Source organism: Perissodus microlepis, chromosome 7 (genome assembly GCF_051167445.1).
Source record: "Perissodus microlepis isolate ML-2025 ecotype Zambia chromosome 7, ASM5116744v1, whole genome shotgun sequence".
In the NCBI taxonomy this organism is placed as follows: Eukaryota; Metazoa; Chordata; class Actinopteri; order Cichliformes; family Cichlidae; genus Perissodus; species Perissodus microlepis.
The window spans coordinates 28,671,058-28,689,101 of NC_140467.1; the positions used below are offsets into that span (position 1 = coordinate 28,671,058).

General features: G+C 39.9%; 1 protein-coding gene across 1 annotated transcript; it reads right to left on the minus strand.

Moving 5' to 3' along the window:
- Nucleotides 1–478: 478 nt before the first annotated feature.
- On the minus strand, nt 479–16,446 carry LOC146383304 (alpha-mannosidase 2-like). The gene is made up of 24 exons (XM_084936787.1): nt 16,140–16,446; nt 13,186–13,328; nt 12,615–12,833; nt 11,341–11,485; nt 11,161–11,248; nt 10,435–10,518; nt 9,156–9,283; nt 8,898–9,071; nt 8,420–8,606; nt 7,529–7,706; nt 6,764–6,954; nt 6,478–6,675; nt 4,719–4,833; nt 4,353–4,420; nt 3,793–3,961; nt 3,485–3,721; nt 3,048–3,173; nt 2,852–2,966; nt 2,615–2,748; nt 2,388–2,529; nt 2,118–2,251; nt 1,660–1,854; nt 1,371–1,481; nt 479–1,285 (listed from the first exon to the last, which is right to left on the minus strand). The coding sequence occupies exons 2-24, from the start codon at nt 13,324–13,326 to the stop codon at nt 1,115–1,117; spliced, it is 3,450 nt and encodes a 1,149-aa protein (XP_084792913.1). The 5' UTR covers nt 13,327–13,328; nt 16,140–16,446; the 3' UTR covers nt 479–1,114.
- Nucleotides 16,447–18,044: the final 1,598 nt, after the last annotated feature.

Sequence of the window (18,044 nt, forward strand, 5' to 3'; positions counted from 1 at the left end):
AATTTTACCAAAGATCTCCCACCACGGGCTCAAACGCAGACACAAACCATGACTGACCCGCCACTGTGTTTTACAGAGGGCTAGACACTCACTGTTGGACTTCTCTTGTACATGCTGACAATAATTTGAACCAAAACTTTCAAATTTGGACTCATCACTCCATTAGACCTGTTTTCACTGATTTTTAGTTCAGTTCTTGTGTATCTGTATTTGTGGCCCCTCAAACCAGAGAGGCAGGCACAGGAAGAGATAAGCAAAAAGAAGGAACGAATTGTTTAAGAAAATGCAACTTTTTGTTTCCACCCTGAATTTTGTTATTTTTAATTTTGAAGGTTTGAAACTATTTTTAAAGATATTTAATTACAATTACCACCTTAAAAATGAACCTGTGTGACCAGACTGAAGCCTTCAAACACAAAGCATCACTGAGTCCTTAAACAGGAAACTCTGAACCTTATTGTAAAAAATTATTCAGAAATATAAAAAAAACTTTTTTTATTTATATTAACACAAATTTATCCAGCAGTAAAAACATTTTAACAAATCGTTTCTGTTTTTTTCTTTCACCCGAGAGAATCTCTACATTAAAAAAAGCTTTCCCAGAATTCCCTGCAACTTCTCTTTTCACAGCGACAACAAACTAAATCATAAAAAAAAATCAATATGTGCATTTAGAAGCAGAGCAATGAGACAAAATTACACACACTTCCACTCTCACAGGTAAAACAGCAGTAACAGACCATCACCATAGAAACACTCTCGCACACGCTCATTGGACACCGAACGGACAAACCAACTGGTCACAGTTTCAGTGTTTCTTCATTTGAATAAATAATGTGACCTTTGATTGGACTAAAACTAGAAAACATCATGGCTTTTATTTTGAAATAATCCTTTCTTACTATTTGTTTCCTGTTTTGTTTTGGTCCCTGAAAGATTTTCTCTCCGAGTCTGACAATCATCTGAGATAAAAAAAATTCTAATCTTAAATCTTCTAATTTTCTGCTTCTTTTCACCTTAAATGTGACTTTTTTCAGTTCCTGTTTGTCTGCTCTCTGATTGTGAGAACCATAAGTACCAATCTCTGCTCAGTGGCTGCAGCAGCGTCAGCATTTCAGTCCATTTGTACGCGGAAAGCGCTGATTTCCATTGGCCGCAGCTGTGCGATGCGCGGCGGATGCCGTTGTTGGGCAGTCTCTGGCTCGTCGTCAGCTCGCAGCAGCGTGAGACCCGACCGACGGACTGATCGGAACTGAAGCGGAGAAAAAAGGTCGTCCAGGTTCACCTGGAAACACAACAAGAAGAAAATTAAGTCATACAATCTTTTAATGTCATTTTAAATCTTAAATAAATGGCGAGCGTGTCATCACCTCTTCATGCTCGCTCCACGTGCACTGAGGCGCTGGCTCGGGGGCGGTGCTACAGTCAAACCCCTTCCTGTGGATGAACAGGGCGGTTTCCTGTGATGGTGTATCTGCTTCCTGTTTACACAACACAAAAAAAATGACCTCGTTTCTGACAGGTGATCGATTCATGCTGATCGAGAACCTTGACAGGAAGTTTGAGCCACAGGTGTTTCCTTACCGTTACCGCAGTGACATCACACAGGTTATTATCTCATCATTTATTTTATACCTGTACTCCAGGTGCATCTCTCACCTGCGTGTCCTCCAGCGTCCTCAGGTTCAGCAGGTGGATGTCGCACGGCAGCGACGAGTGGAGTGGCTGGAAAGGGCGGAGCTTTGGCAGCTGGCTGTTGCTGGTAGCAACCATGGTCATGGGCGGGTGGCAGAGGGAGAGGGAGGCCAGGTGGGCAAGCAGCGACAGGTGATCAACTGAGGCTCCTCCCACTTCCTGTCAGAACAAAAACACAATAAAACCAGAGTGAGAAAAAATATTTGTTGTTATTGTCGAAGCTCCGACGGCAGTTTGTTTCTGTGTCATATCGAGAACTTTACTCTGAGTATTTTCTGCTCAAAGTAATCAAGTCACCTTTGATTTAAAAACAAAAGCGAAAAAGTGATGAGCGTTGATCTCACAAAACACTGTGCCGTGAAACTAGGCCCCACCGACAAATCTAGCTATTATTTCTGCCACCTATTATTTCTGTCCCTTACCTTAGCCCCGCCCCCACGGTCCTCCAGCAGCAAGTGGTACAGGCTCGCTGTCAGCTTGTTGTCGGTGACACCCTGCCCAAGGCCGCGGTTATCGTCCTGTTGCAGGCGCCGGTCCAACACCAGCTCCAGTTCACCTGCACAGTTAAGGAGTCACACAGGTCAAAGGTCAACACACCAACTGCAGTGACTCATTAAACAGCAACGTTACTGATCTGATAATTTTGCTACTATTAAAACAGAATAGAAATGTGATGTAAACTGTGGGCTCACCTGGTTTGAGTGACGCGACACCCTGACTCTGAGCTGACAGCAGCGACAGGCGACTCGTCGAGTCCTGCAGGAATACCGCTGATGTCATCGGGTAGAAGTTAGCCTGCAGGGGGAGCTTCGCCAGCGTTCGACGCTGCTGCATCTATACCGATAACAGATCAATACTCAGTAAGGAATCACAGAAGGGACTGCATTTCAAAATAAAAGCAGCAGAATTGTGTAAAAACCTGGAAACCGTTGAGGTCAGAGTAGAAGCGGTTGCCACTGGCAACGTCACTAACAATCTTCATGACGAGCTCACGATTGACCTGAGACCGAATGTCCACCAAGTTTGAAATCTCCAGGGATTTCCCAGCATGCCCTGGGACAGGCAGGCAGAGCAGACGCTTAAGAATTATTCAAAGAAAATTCATATTTACAATCATTTATAATTTATTTTATAAATTTATGAATGAAGTCATTACCATCCAGGTGGAAGAGTCGCACTGTGTGTGTAAAGTGTGGGAAATGGGAAGTGATGTCAGAGAAGATGGGACCTCTGGAGATGCGGACCAATGGAGGTTCAGAGGATGTGTAGAGCTGCAGGAGACATTAACAACAAGTCAGAGGACAGAGCGAGAGAGAGAGCGAGAGGTTCAGGTGTGTTCATGCTGGTCTCACCTGAGCCCCCTCATCCGCGGGCAGGAACAGGTAGGCCCCGCTCTTGTCCCGGGATCCGGTTCTGGTTCCGTACCACAGGAACTGAACCTGGATCTTACGGACTAGACCAGACTGCAGGCGGAGCTTCTGGATTTCAAAATAAAAGCAGGTCAACAAGATGCTTTAGTGAAAAAGAAACCTTATTTTGAAAATAAGATATCTAACCACACATGATTTTATTCACATTTTGTTTTGTTCTTTGCTGGTTTTGAAGGTGTAATCGTACAAAGACTGAAGCAATCTTGACTCAGATTTTTACATTTCATAGTCATGTTTTTGAATTTTCATTATTTTTAATCCCTTTTACTGAATGTATCAGTTCTTACAGTTTGTTACTAAGAACACGGAAGTCTGCCAACAACATTCACACAACAGACTTTTAGTTTGGAAATCCTGACCTCCAGCAGGCCCGTTTCAGGTGAGCTCCATATCTGGACGTGTTTGTTGCTAAGCGACAGGGGTGCGTCTGCCTCAGATCCTTGAAGGCTGGACACCTGGAAGTGCTCGGTGTGGATATCTAGCGGGTTGCCACGACGATGGACTGTGTAGCGTGCCCGAGGGGTGGAGCCAGAGGATGCTTTGGTCACATGGTACACGACGAGTGACAGAGGAGGAAGTTCAGCCACGAAGGACAGCTAGAGTGAGAGAAGAGGAAGTTAAAGCAAACCGCAGTGATCAATAACCTGATCAGTGAGCTGGTTCTCACCTGGAAAGTGTCTGTGGATGGCCGGCTTGGCTCCGCCCACACCGCAGAGATCTGAGTGGACATTTGTTGGCCCGTTTCAGCGTCAATAACCCGTGCGTCCGGAGAGTCAATGACGACGCTGATGACAGAGGTACAAAGCTGCTCGGTGGGGTTAAAGATGATCAATGACCTGAAGCAGAATCCAATAATCAATAGAAGTGATTGTGATTGAAGTTAGCCGCTAACAGGAGTTACTGACATTTACACTCCCAGAGGCACGCCATTTTTTTCTCACTAATTTTATTACTTTTTAAAGACACTTTTTCTACTTTGTTTTGTGTTTTGACATAAAGACGATCGTCTAAAATCTGAACTGTAAATACAAAATTGAGATTATATCTGCTCTTTCCCCCCTTTGTTCAATTTACACATTCACAATATCAAAAGTATTAATAAAGCTCAGTTTAAACAGCAGTAGTAAAATAATAAAATAACCGGATTATTTCATTATTAAATTCACACCTTAAATTTTTTTTTAAAAAAGGGGGAAAAAAAAGGCCTCTTCAGTTCCACCCACATACCTGGGCTCATAACTGAGTGAGAGCGTGGTCTTCTGAGGCAGAGCGTCCTGCGCCGAGATCACGTCATCCTGGAGGAAAGTCACAACATTAAAACAGTTTATCGTTTCTAACATTAAAACTTTCTAAACTCATCTTTTAACTTCAAAAGTTACTAAAGTCAGTGAAGCCTCTTTAAGGAGTAAAGAAATGGAGGATGGCCTGAGGATCTGCACCAAGGCCCAGTATGACATAAAGAAGGATTATTGTGAACTAAGCTGCTCCACCAAGAATAAAAACATGGACTTGGATATAAATCACGTTAAAGGATGAAAGCATTAAAAACATTCTTCATAAATATATGAAGTCCAGAGGAAAGTTAAAAGTCACCATTTGTAAGAAGGGCTTTGATTGGTCGTGGTGATATTGGCTCTTGTCCAATAGGAGCAGCCAATGAGCGGAGCTCTGCAACACCTGGTGTAGATTCAGGATCGACTGGAATAACCTGGAAAACAAACAAACATTAGCTAAAATTTTCTGTTTCTTTATGTTTTTTCCTTTAATTTTAAATTCAGGAAACAGTTCAATATTTAAAGTCTCCAAACACACGACAACTGAGAGGCTACACGGCAAAAACATGCCAGCAACACGCTTATTTAACAGGAGTGACGGACTATTAGTGTTAGATGCTAAATCTAGATGAATGGGTGTCATGGGAGGCTAATGCTAAATGCTAACTTCACACACTAGATGTGGTGGTACCTGTTACCGTTGCCAGTGGCGACGCCGTCCTTCAACAGAAAGCATGGAGGAAACAAATGAGACAAAAAAACAGGCTAATGCTAAAAATAATACACAGATACAGGTGATGCTAACACTGATGTGCTGTGAAAAGGTATTTTTTTCCCCATACCTAATATTTCTTTGCAGTTTTGTTACACTTACATGTTTAACAAATTTTGATATTAGGCAATTTGTTTAAATAGAAAATGAATCTGTTTAAATTATAACTTTATTTATTAAGAAAAAATGTTATCCTGTGTGAAAAAGTAATTATCCCTCTTGTTTAATTATGAAGTAACTGTGATTGAGCACATTTTTTGGAAAGTTGAGCTCAGTTTCACTGCCACTCGCAGACCTGATTCCTGGTAGACCTGCTGAATCAGAACTCACTTAAACAGAAACTGTTTTACAAACTGAAGCAGGCTAAAGGATCTCACGGGAGAATTTTAGAGGAAAACCACTGCTACCAAAAAGGCTTGTCTCACATATGCCAGAAAACATATGGATGATCCCGAGATTGCTGGGAAAATACTCTGTGGGGGAAAAAAAGCTGCACCTCAATTCCGTTCCATTATATCTGGCATCAAACTAACAGCACTTCATACAAAGATCATCAGAGCAACAGATGGGGGTGGTAGTGTGACGGTCTGGGCTGCTTTGGTCCTTTGGGACCTGTACGAGTTGCTGTAATTAATAAAACCACACATTTGTGGGTTATGCAGCAAGACAATGATCCAAAACACGCTAGCAACTCACCCCTCTGACTCAAAACAAAATCTAATTTTTAGGGTGACCGTTGATGTTAGGAAACCCTGCAGTGTAGCTGAATTATTACAATTCTGCAAAGAGTAATGGGCCAACACTATCACTTCTTATGATAAAAGGGAAAAACAAGACTTTATCTCAAATGCTACATTCCAGTTCTTGCTGCCAAGGCTGGCAGAATCAGTTATTAGGTTTAGGGAGGAATTATTTCACAATTCGTTTTTTAACAAAAAGGGACTTTTTTTTTTTTTTTTTTTTTTTTTAAACACAGGAACAGATCAGCGGTTTTTCCCTTAATAAATGAAATCATTTAGATATCATTATTTAAACACCGTATTTTGTATTTTCTCAGGTCATTTTTGTCAGTTTAAAAAAGTTATAAAAGCAATTCACTAAAGAAAGTGCTGTACATATTTTCTTCTATTGTTCCACCCTCCTTGCTAATGTGTCTACTGCAAACTTCAACGTTTACCTGGCTGTTCTTTCACACGGCAGAGATTAATGCTCTGTTTGTGTTTGATTGACCTTTTAATAAGTTAAATGTATTGCTTTTATTTCCCAATTATCTTAACATGCTACTTTGCTAACATGAAGTAACTACCTGGTACCGTAGTCAACCACCACATGTTCCCGTTCGGTGCCAGCGACGGCATCATGGTGTTGGAAGAGTGCCAGGTTCCGCCTCCCCGTTGTCAGCCACTGGAAGTACTCACGTGCTGGAAAATTTTCAGCCAGACGACCATCGCTATGGGAACGACGCATCTCAGCCAGTGTCAGGCTGAAGAGGATTTCTGTTGCTCTGACACAGAAAGAAGACTCAGACAGTCACCATAAAAATAAAGACAACATCATGATGTGTATTGTGTAACCACACAGAGCGGCGGTACCTCAGCGTGGCCTCCAGCTTCCTGTCGAGGCGTTTGTAAAATGGCCGGGATGTGAAGTACCCGGTCCAGTAGTGATCGTCTCGGTCGGCATACGAGAAGAAGTCTCCTCGGAGCTTCGGCAGAGTCGTTTTTGTGGTGCTCAGACGGCGATGAAGAGCCTGGAAATAATCAGAAAGCGTCCCAAAACGAGCCTGAGAATAAGAGAAGAGGAAAGCTGTCGATCAGCGAAGAGCTGATGTTGCTGACTTGACTGTTTGCACTGATAACAACCTCATTTGCTTTCTTTGTCACTTTTGTATTGTATGTCCAGATGTTGTTCCAGAATATTTTAGATATCATGAATCATATTTGTGTTTGCCATTTTTCACATGAGACATAAACACACTGATAGTTTTTAATCACATCAATTTTTGAAACAACAATGGCCAGAGTTGTGATTCATTATAATAATAATTTTAAAAAACTCTTTTGCATGGGTATTTACTGGATATTAGTGTGACATTCAACAAATGGAAAATAAAATAAAATATTCTAGAAAAGTGATCGAGACCCTGTGGAACTGCGTCAAGTTTGTCTGAGTCATTTTTGCAAAGAGAAACCTATTCGTCAGGCAGTAATGATAAATATTAGCAGGCAAAATCACACGTGGAGTTCCACATGGCTGCATACTCGGGCCTCTTCAAGAACAACAAAGACCAACATAATGTCTCCAAATGTTGATAATCAGTTTGTCCCACCTGGGAACCAGGTGTCCTGAGAGCTCACCTTGATGTGGAGCTCTGGGTGCTGGTTGAAGTAATCAAAGAGTTTCTGGTAGTTGTTGAACTGAACGTCCCACTCGCTTGACTCCACGTATCGAAAGTCATCGCCAAGAGGAACAAGAAGGACAGATGAGCGAAAGAGTCGCGACTTCTGACGGTACTGATCCAGCAGGAGGAGTGCTCTGAGAGGACGACAGGTGGATCAATAGAAGCTCTGATCAATCAGAGTGATTATTAACAACAAAACTAGCAGAGATACAGCAAAGTAACCGAAGAAGAAGAGAAGCTGCTATGTTAAATTAATGAAGTTTGTTAGAAAACTATTTGTATTATCACTGTCATTCTAGAAAATGACAATGATAATACAATAACCTTTACTCTACTTTTCAAAGTAAATTCAAAGTAAAGGTTAAAAAAAAGAAAATGTCAAGGAAAAATTAAAAAAAAGAAAAGGAAAATAAAACTAAAAAAGATTAAAAAAGCAATCAAAATTTAAAATGTCAAGAAAAAAGTTCAAAGGAAGAAAAATAAAAAACTTAAAAAGGTGGAAATTATGTTAAAACATAAAACATCCATGAAACAGTTTTAAATAAAAAATTTCAATTTATTTTCAATAAAATTGCTTAATGTAAAAAAAATTTTAAAAGTTGCCTAAATTTGAATGGTAAATAAATAAATGAATCACGAAAATTCCTTAAAAATGAAAGTAAAATAAAATAAAATAGAATAACCCTTCTTTTAAAAAGAAGAAAGCTCCAAAATTCAATAATACGCCTAATGATAATAATAATAATAATAACAATAATAATAATAACAAAACAACAACAACAACAATAATAATAATAACAAAATAATAATAATATTGTTATTCTCTTTGGCCCCGCTTCCTGCTCACCTCTCCTGGACATTCTGGTCTGTGATTGGCTTTGGTGGGATCTTCCATGGACAGAAGGTCCGTCTCCCAGGCAACCGCTGGAAGTCAAACTGACAGCAGACCGCTGGGTTTGGACCACACGTGTGCGGCACATCATAGCTGTAGAAGGGCATCATGTGACATGTGATGTCACTACGGGAGGAGGAGTCTGATGGACAGGAAGTGGGCAGAGTTAAACACTCTAACTGCCCCTTTTCCTTTTTGTATTTCATTGGTTATTAATAAAGTTTTTTGACTATATTTTCTTCAGTAACACCATTAAATTAAAAAAATTAATAAAAATCTGAATTTAATCCACATTTTTAAATGACTTACAATATTTAATCATTTAAATTATTATTTCAAATATTTGTTTTATATTTTGTCAAAATTCCAAATGATTTTTGTCTTTTGTATTGTTCATGATTAATTTTTCCATCACTGAAAAAACATTATTTACCCCAGCTTTGTCGCCATAGAAACTCGAGGGTCTGTTGCTGGGCAAAGTGCTTCTTGATAGAGTAGTGAACTCTCTGGATGAGCATGTTGTGAAGCCCCGCCCCCTTCAGCAGGTACGCCATAGAGGGGGAGTGGCCAAATGGGTCGATGGCCCAGCCGCTCCTCGGCTTCACACCTGCACAGAGAAAACGCCACGGTTAAGCACGCGAACAGGAAACACATCATCACAACAACGTGCCAAACAGGGGAGTCATGTGACCCAGGTGTTTCTGCAGCCACTGGTGTCCCTCCATCAGCTGATCCAGCATAGCGAAGTAATGAGAGTTTGCCTCATCGGGCATCACCCAGCCACCCGTTACCAGCTCCAACTGCCCCGCCTCCACCAGACTGGCCAATCACACGAAAGGAAACAGAAAACAGGGGAAAAAATGGCTTCAAATGATGAAAATATTTTTTTTTAATTACAAAAATTAACAGAAAATATGTAGTTACATTTATTTAAGCAGGTTAAAACTTACAAGGTTTTTTTTTTAAAGGAAATATGACATAAGAGAAAAAGTGAAATTAAACTGAAAGGAAAATTCAGAATAAGCAAGAAACAGCTTACAATTTTAGTTATAGTTTAAAAAAATAAAGTCTGCTTCTGTTTTTTTCCTCCCAGCTGTTACAATAAAGTTTAACATTCAGACAGCCACAATTTTCTGGGGTTAGCATCCATCTAAGGATGACATCTTGTACAACGGTCTGACTGAAGGATTTCAACAACACTGAAAGGCACTGATATCACTCTGGTTGTAAAAGAGGATGAAAACTACACCGCAGCCATGTCTGGAGGGTCAGTGAAGTCATGCTAGCTGACATTATGCTACTTGATGGTTAGCTACAGAGCTCTGGTTAGACTAACATTAACACATTAGCATTAATGAAGATAGAGGATGAGGGTTAAACTGTTTTAACAGCCGCCATCACAAGACAGGAAGTAGTTGCTGAAAACAGACCCAATGTTCAAAAAAGAGAAGGTCTGAGAGGATTCCCCCACAGCACGAGGTTGTTATTAATCTGCTGCTGAGCGCTTTATGTTTATATTAGAAAGTCGAAAGACGAGCTGCACATGAACAGTGCTGATAAAAAGCCAGAGAGGACGAGAATGATGACTGCTGGGTTTTTGGATGGAGGCTGGTGTCTGCAGCATGTTATAAAGAGATGAGACTCAAAGCAGACGCTCAGACTGGAGAGAGTTGAAATGGCATCAGATACAGACTCAATGAACCAAAACTGTCTGCGGCTCGACTCCTGAGCTCTGCACATCCTTGCCTGTGTTTATCACTTCATTTTATTTTTGTGCTTCCTCCTGTTTTCCAGATGTTTCTGGTATTTAAACAACATTGGTTAATTGTTTAATTTTCAGAAAAAGAAATGAAGAATAATTACTTTTGGTTTTTCTGGACATGTTCAAAAGTGACTGGAAAAAAAACAACCAACCAAACAAAAAAACCCAAACAAACATGAAAATGAAAGGAAGCTTGAGGAGAAGTTACCGTTTGACTGCTGCTCTCTTCTGGTCGTCGATGTCGTTCCACCACTTGGAGAAATAACTGATTTCAGCCCAGATTAACTTCCTCCTGAGGAGCAGAAAACATGACATGATCAATAATCTGTCAGGAACTCGATTAATAAACAGCATCACGAAGCACAAAATGATAAAGAAATCAAACTTCTGATGAACTTAATGTAAATAAGTTTTATTTTGGAAAAATATGAAGATCATTTCTTCCTATTCAGAGTCAAACCAACATCAGTCTGTGCTGCTGTGTCTTTGTTTCACGTCATGATTTTTGTTTTTGTGTTTTATTGTTGTTGTTTTATCGTCACTCTGATCTGTATTTTATTCCTGATCTCATTGGATGATGGCAAAACTCATACTTCACATCATACTTTTTTATAAAACTCTGAAAGCTCCAAACATTTTTAACAGGTGTCTAAAATGATCTAATTTCTGTGTCATGGTGGGAAAACCAAAGAAAAAAAACATAAATAAATACATTTACACCATCAGAGAACAGAATGTTGGGTGGGGTCGTTTTCAGCTAGCCTGGTTATGAAGGTTGATTTTAACCTCTAAACCCTCTCTGTGGTTAATAAAAACATTAATACAATAAGATACAAATCTGCTGATAAATGCTGCTTTAATATTAAACCTGACTTTAGTGTTAGGTTTAGGAAGCCGTCTGTGAGGCGCGTCAGTGCACAGGAAGTGGGCGTACCTGCTGTCCTCGCTCAGTTTGACCACCATGTTGTCGAGGATGTGTCTCGTCTGGTCGTGGTAGTACGCGTCAAACGTCTTTATCCAGCCTGTGACAAAAACAAGAACAAAAAAAAACAAATCACCTCCACGTGTTAGTTCAGCCACCGTCACGCCATCAGAGTCTCAGAGTCTCACTCACCAGGGTCGTTGTGTGAATGTGGAATCAGGAAGAGCTCCAGAGGTTGCTCCGACCACTCGTCGCCCTTGTAAGTGATCTCAAAGCCCTGCTTCCAGGGACCGCCATCGGGGTTATCAAAGGGCAGGAGGTCATAAACATCCAGCAGCTGATGGAGGAGGGGTTATTATTAAAACTTTATTTCTATGTTAATAAAAACTTTGAATATGTTAATAAAGATTTACACACGTTTTCCTATTAATATTTATATTTATTGTAACTTTCATTTCTTCATTCAAACTTACAAAACCCATTTAAACTAAAAAATAAAATCATTATTAATGTATCAGTCAGCAACTGATGATTTTATCATGATTTTATCAATAAGAGAAACTCTCTGTCTCCAGACTCCAGCATTATGAACCCTTCAAGCTGTTCTCATCAAGATTCTTTTATTTAATTTTGTTCTAATCAATAAAAGGAGACAATTCTCAAACACAGGAAGTCCAAGGAGGATGTCCAGCAGACGGTGAGGTAACCCCTCTGATGTCAGCATGACTTTTCAAACTAGAGGTGGACACACTCAAACAACCGTTACTCTGCATAGAAATATTTGCTGGGATGTTATTCTAGATATTCAGAGAGTGAAAAAAGGGCATTTCTGTCCTTACAGGCTGGATGTGTGCCAGTGTAACTTTCATAGTTTAGTGTATTATAATCTACAGAGATCAGAATGTGTGTCAGTATGTGAGGAGGATGAACTTTCACAGTGTATTCACCAGAGGTGCCAAACCAGAATCACGTAACTGTGACGTCAAGGAACCAAAGGTAAACAGGAAGCACGAACACATCCATGAAACTGACACAGTGTGTGCGAGCTGCTCGTTTACATCCACACCAGAGTGTTCTGAAAGATTCCCTGAGCCTGTGTTTGGATGCTGAACATCATTGATTTACTTTTTTATTTATTCAGCAGCTACATGCTAAATATGCTAACCATATCTGCCTGTGTTCAGGGTCAAATACTTTTAAGATCAATAAATTTTATCTTAAATAAGTGTTTGATTCATTTGACATTACAGCCGATCCACGCCAACGCCATGTTAGTCACACGTTAAACTGCTGGTTCCCGTTTGATAAAGTGTTGATATCAGCGTCTTTAAATAAAAAGTAATAAAAAATTAAAAAGTGAAAAACTTGAGTAAATGTTGTCAGTTTTATTTTTAAAATTTCATTTTAAAAATAAAAATCTTCTAAAGTTGAGACAGAACAAAATATAAATGTAAAATTTTGCAGACCTGAACTCCGTCCACTCCATCCTTCATCTCTTCAGCCAATCGGCAGCCAGGAAGAGCCTCACCCCTCCTGCCGAGGGCGGAGTCTATACTGTTGTTGGCTCTTTTCCACACTGATGCTTTGCTTTGGAGCAGAGTGTCACGGAGCATGGCAACCAATCGGTTGTTGTCGCTAAGGAGACGCTCCAACCCGTCAATCTTCTGCTGGAGGTGGGCCAAATCCTAAAAAACCCCCAGAGATCTGATTGGTTCAATTTTTATAATTAGTTTGAATTCGTTTCTCTTTCCTTGGTAATGGAATATTTATATAATTTTAAAAGTTACCACTACCACTTATTCTTATTATTATTATTATTATTATTATTATTATTATTATTATTATTATTATTATTATTATTATTATGGGCCAATTTTATTTTTATTATTATTATGAATAATGACAAGAATAACAGCTAAAAAGAAAATTTAAGTTAATGTGAAAAAAGAGTTTAAATTTTCTTTCTCACAAATGACACTATTTTGAAAATCCACAGGCTCTTATTGTGAAAAAAAATTAAAACTTTTATGGACGCACCTCATCCACCTGTCCACCAGGTGGCTCCCCATATCGCTTAGACTCTGACCCCTGCATGAGGTCCAGCATGCGGTACAGTGACATCACAGCCACGCAGAAGATTCCGCCCACCAGAACCGCCAACATCCGACTCCTCTTCATCGCTATGACAATAAAAAAAAAAAAAACACATTTTCTACCAGTTAACTTTTTTTTTTTCAATAATTTCTGCTTTGATTTTTAGGAAAACTGTAAGTTGTATGTCATGTAATAATTTTTATATATTACACTTATTTTATAATGTGCATGTGCAAAAAAAATCAGGCTCATGAGCTTGATGCTGGAAATGTATTAAAAATGACCAAATAAAATTATTAAATTTAATTTCACTGATAAAACAACAGGTTGAACGTTCATGCTTAGCGGTGCAGTCGAGGCTCGTTCTGAGCAGCAAACACAGTTTAAAGTCAGGTCAGCACAAACAGACTGTGGAGACTTTGAACCTCAGAGTCCGTTTGTCAAAGTAAATATTTCAGAGCTGATATCAGAATTATTGACTGATGTTTTCTTATCAGTGCCCAGCAGCTGTCTGCTCTCACTGCTGCACCGGTTAAATGTTCAGAGAGCTGAAGGACTTTTATTTCTGTAATGTTTCACTGCTCAAGAGTTCAGAGGGACTAAAATAAACAAACTAAAAATAAATTACTGATCTTCTAACCGCCTGCATCGGCCCAGAAGTTTACGATCATCTCTATGTTAGTGCCGCAGAGTAATCAGACTACTTTTAGGCTTGATGTGTTAATTCACTGTCTGACCTCTTTAAAGACTCCACAGACCCTGTGACCAATGGGACCACAACAGATGGACAGGGTCTGCCCGACAGGTAGGACACCTGACAGGTGAACCCCAGGCTGACCTGGCAGTGTAACACATGGTTCCTGTTTTTGTTCTTCTGTAGATCTGGAGGTTAAAGCAGTCGCTTCACCTGGCGTGACCTCTTCCTGCAGGAGGGCTGAATACTTCCTGACTGGCTGACACTGATGACAGACTATCAGCCGATAATTAAAGAGTTTATGGCCACAAATACAAAGAAGAAAAGGACCAATCACATGAAAGCTGCAGGTGTTCAGATCTAAGGCTATGAGATAGCATCTGAAAACACTCAGTCATGATTTCTTAGTCTGGAAGTGATGCTGCCTCCATGGATCAAATGGAGCGGCTCAGCTCACAGAGACGATTTTTGACTTGTTAATGAATTCTGTGCGTTTCTCCTGACTCGCTTTACTTGTCCTCTGCTTTGCATAACATACAACAGGAAGTCAGTCATGTTGCAGGATGAATTTCATAGTCTTTCCCTTTAAAAAAAAAAAAAGGGGGGGGGGGAGAATCTTTAAAGAAATAAAAGATATGATCAGAAGATCTAAGAAAACTCAGTTTTAAACATGCTGGGGCTTTTAAATATCGGAGACCTTCAGAGATCTGGATGTTTCCATCTGTCCGTGCAGATGTGAGCACTTTCCTTCCTGAGGACAGTGAACTCAGAGTTTCTGCTGAAATAACTTTTTTTTTTTTTTACTTTTGCTGAACCTGTTTTTCATTTCTGTGTCACTGCTCAGTCCAGGAAGATCAGTCATTTCCATAAAAGCAAAGTTTTCAGTCTTAAAACCAGCAGGTTAGCTCTGAGGGAGGAGTCAGGCTAAGTTTTTAGACATTAATAGAGTTCAGGAGGGTTACTGCACTGCTGCTGATATTATTAACAAGAGAAAACACACACACACTCACTTTTTTGCACACTTGGAACTTTTCTTCATGAAGTTGCTACTAGTTCTACAAACTGTGCTGTAAACAGTAATGATGATGATGATAAAGTCCAGAGTGTAATAAAGAAATTTAACCGAGGTAAAAACTCAACTTAACTTAAATTAAATAAAATCATCTGATATGAGCATTAAGTTTAACTCTTTACACATTTAAAAGCAAACATGCAGAGGAGAGCAGAGAGAGTCTTAGCAGGCAGAAAATGAACTGAAACCTTATTAATAATCATTAGTAAATGACGCAGAATCTCTGCTTTAAATATAAAGTACAACCTGCTGTCTGACATTTGAATTTTCCTTTACACAGATAAAAACATTTACATCAAAATATTATCATTAATCACAGTGCAGGAAAAACAGGCCGGACTCTCAGAAGTCCTCCTCTAGGATCCAGCTGTGCACTCCAAAGCAGAGAGTGAGTTACAGCACATTACAGACCGTTTACCTGGCTGTTTGAAAGTTTTTAAGCTTTTCTCTCATAAAGTCGACATCTGACGCCCTCCTCTGTACCAGAGCAGCCTGTACACATCCAGTCATTTTGTTCTGAAATGTGATGGTTCAGAAAAAACTTTACTAGCGAACAGGAAACGAAGCATCATGTGACGCACATCTGGAGAACATCCTCTGGCTCCAAACTCTGAGTTTAAAGGCGCGTTTGAAGAAATTAATATGTGCAGACTTTTCACTTTTTAGTGCACATGAAGGAGAAAACACAGTATTGAAGCGCTCACAGAGCATGACCCATAAAGTTACGTTTGTTTAAGTGTGTGTTTTTTCTTTAGGTTTACATTATTTGTCTAAACTCTGAGGTTTCCCATGTGTTTTATGTTGTATTATTTGATGTGTTCACTGGCTTTATGTCCTGTCCTCGTGTCTCGTGTACAGCAGCAGAGTGTCATTCCCTCTGTGGGACATTAAAAGGTGAGCAAGTGATGAACATGTGAGTTTCCGAGCTCGGATAAACTGCGCAAGTCTGCAGGGTTTCTGTGGATGTTTCACAATTTTCCTGCTCCCAGGAAACTTTCACACGTTTCCTGCAGTAAAACCTGCCCGTCAGCTCTCCGGAGACCAAACAGCTGCTCTTTAAGTCAAACTTGTCACGCAGCAGTAAAACTGACCAATAGAAATAATTTAGAATATTTTCACCTGCCGGCTCACCTGATGCTTTCCGCTGCAGGTCTAAGAACCTCCGACAGAAAATTCATCAAACTTTACTAACTTCCACTCAGACTTTTCCTTCCTTACTTCCGGGTGGTACAAACGCTGGCGGGTCTCGCGCTCTCCCTGCGTCTCGTGCCGCAGTTTACGTGCGCAATGACGACACTGCGTGACCTCAGCCTCCCGCGAAAACAAACCGAATAAAAAACAATAAATAAATTAAAAAATTCTTAAAATCGAACAAAAATAAAGTTCGGACTTTTGGCAGAGTCAGACCAGCCTGCTTCTGCTGCTGCGCCTGCGCACTGCCGTTTGTTTTCCTTCCTGCTTGGTTGAGCTTACTCAGCACGACGTCACTTCCGTTGAGTCACGTGGCGTAAAGGTGGCCCTGTTATATTTGACTTTTTTCACTAAGCAGATTGCAACTTTCTTGAATATAACCAAAATATTTTATATCATTGTTTATACCTTTATGTCTATCTTTTTTTTTGTTTATTGTCACCTGCTCACATTGATCTTTGTTCGGTAACATTCTTTGTTTAATACGTTCTGAAAGAAAAACAAAGGTGGCTCTGTTTTATGCTCGTTTCATTGTTCAGAGGTGTTCTCTGATTGTTGGGAACCTGTTGAATAATTAAAACATTTCTGTGTTCATCGGGAAACTTTTCTAATGTAAAAAACTTTTTATGTTCCCAATGTGTGAAAATAGTGTTCAGCAGGGGGCGACTCCTGTGGCTCTACCCAGAAATGCCAATGTGTGCAGATGTTTTTCTTTGGTGTTCTGCACCAGCACAGCTGTTCTCCTCCCAGATGTTTGATATGGAACAATATTACCATCACACACAGAAAACATCTTCATTGGTCTGAAAACATGAACAACAACTTTTTAATTATGAACAGCTCCTGGTGACTGTAACTGTCACTCAAGTTAAATATTTATCACACTATAGTTCAGATTTAAGCAACTACGCTGTAACGTTAACCAACTACAGCATCACAGCTGACAACAGCATTTCAATCTGGGATTTTAAAAATTCAACTCCTCCATCAGAACATCCCTCAGTCCCAGAACAATAATGGCATTTACACAGAAAAGGACTGAACGAGCTCTTAATGTAGAATGTTTTCACTGTCCCATACAAATATTGGTGTGTAGAACTGCTTCTCAAATGTGTGTAAATATGTCTTTGATAATACAGACACATGCTCTGTTTGTACACGGCGGAGACTCAAAGGGGTTTATTCATCCACTGTTCCTGACACTACTATGAAAAGATTTCCTTCTTTACCTGAAAACACATTTTGTTTAAAGAAACTGTACTTCACGTGTGACAGTGTCGGGGGTCAGTGGTGCCTGTCATGTATGCGTGATGGTAAATGTGTGCATGAACGGGAATCATTTAAAAAACATGTTTATCAGAAGGAGCAAAAGCTAGACAAGAAGAGCAGGTGTCACATCCTTGGCCACTTCCACTTCTTGGGTGGAGCAACTGAGGTTCAAAGTCTCTGCAGCCTCAATCAGAGATGCTCAAATCCTAAATTCTGACATAAGCAGCTTCTATTCTCCCTTTATTGCACATTACCTTTCTCAGTTTATATATACTAACTTATTGGAAGTTACATGTCACTTTTTAATGCAGAGGTACAATACACAAAAAGTGCAGATTGCGTAAATATGTAAAAATTTTATGTCCTGTTCTGTATGTATATGTGTTTGGGTTTTTTTGCTGCTGTTACAACCAAATTTCCCCCTGTGGGACAATTAAAGGTTTATGTTTTCGGGCGATCGTGGCTCAAGAGTTGGCAGTTTATCTTGTAATTGGAAGGTTGCCGGTTCGAGCCCCGGCTCCAACAGTCTCAGTCGTTGTGTCCTTGGGCAAGACACTTCACCCGTTGCCTACTGGT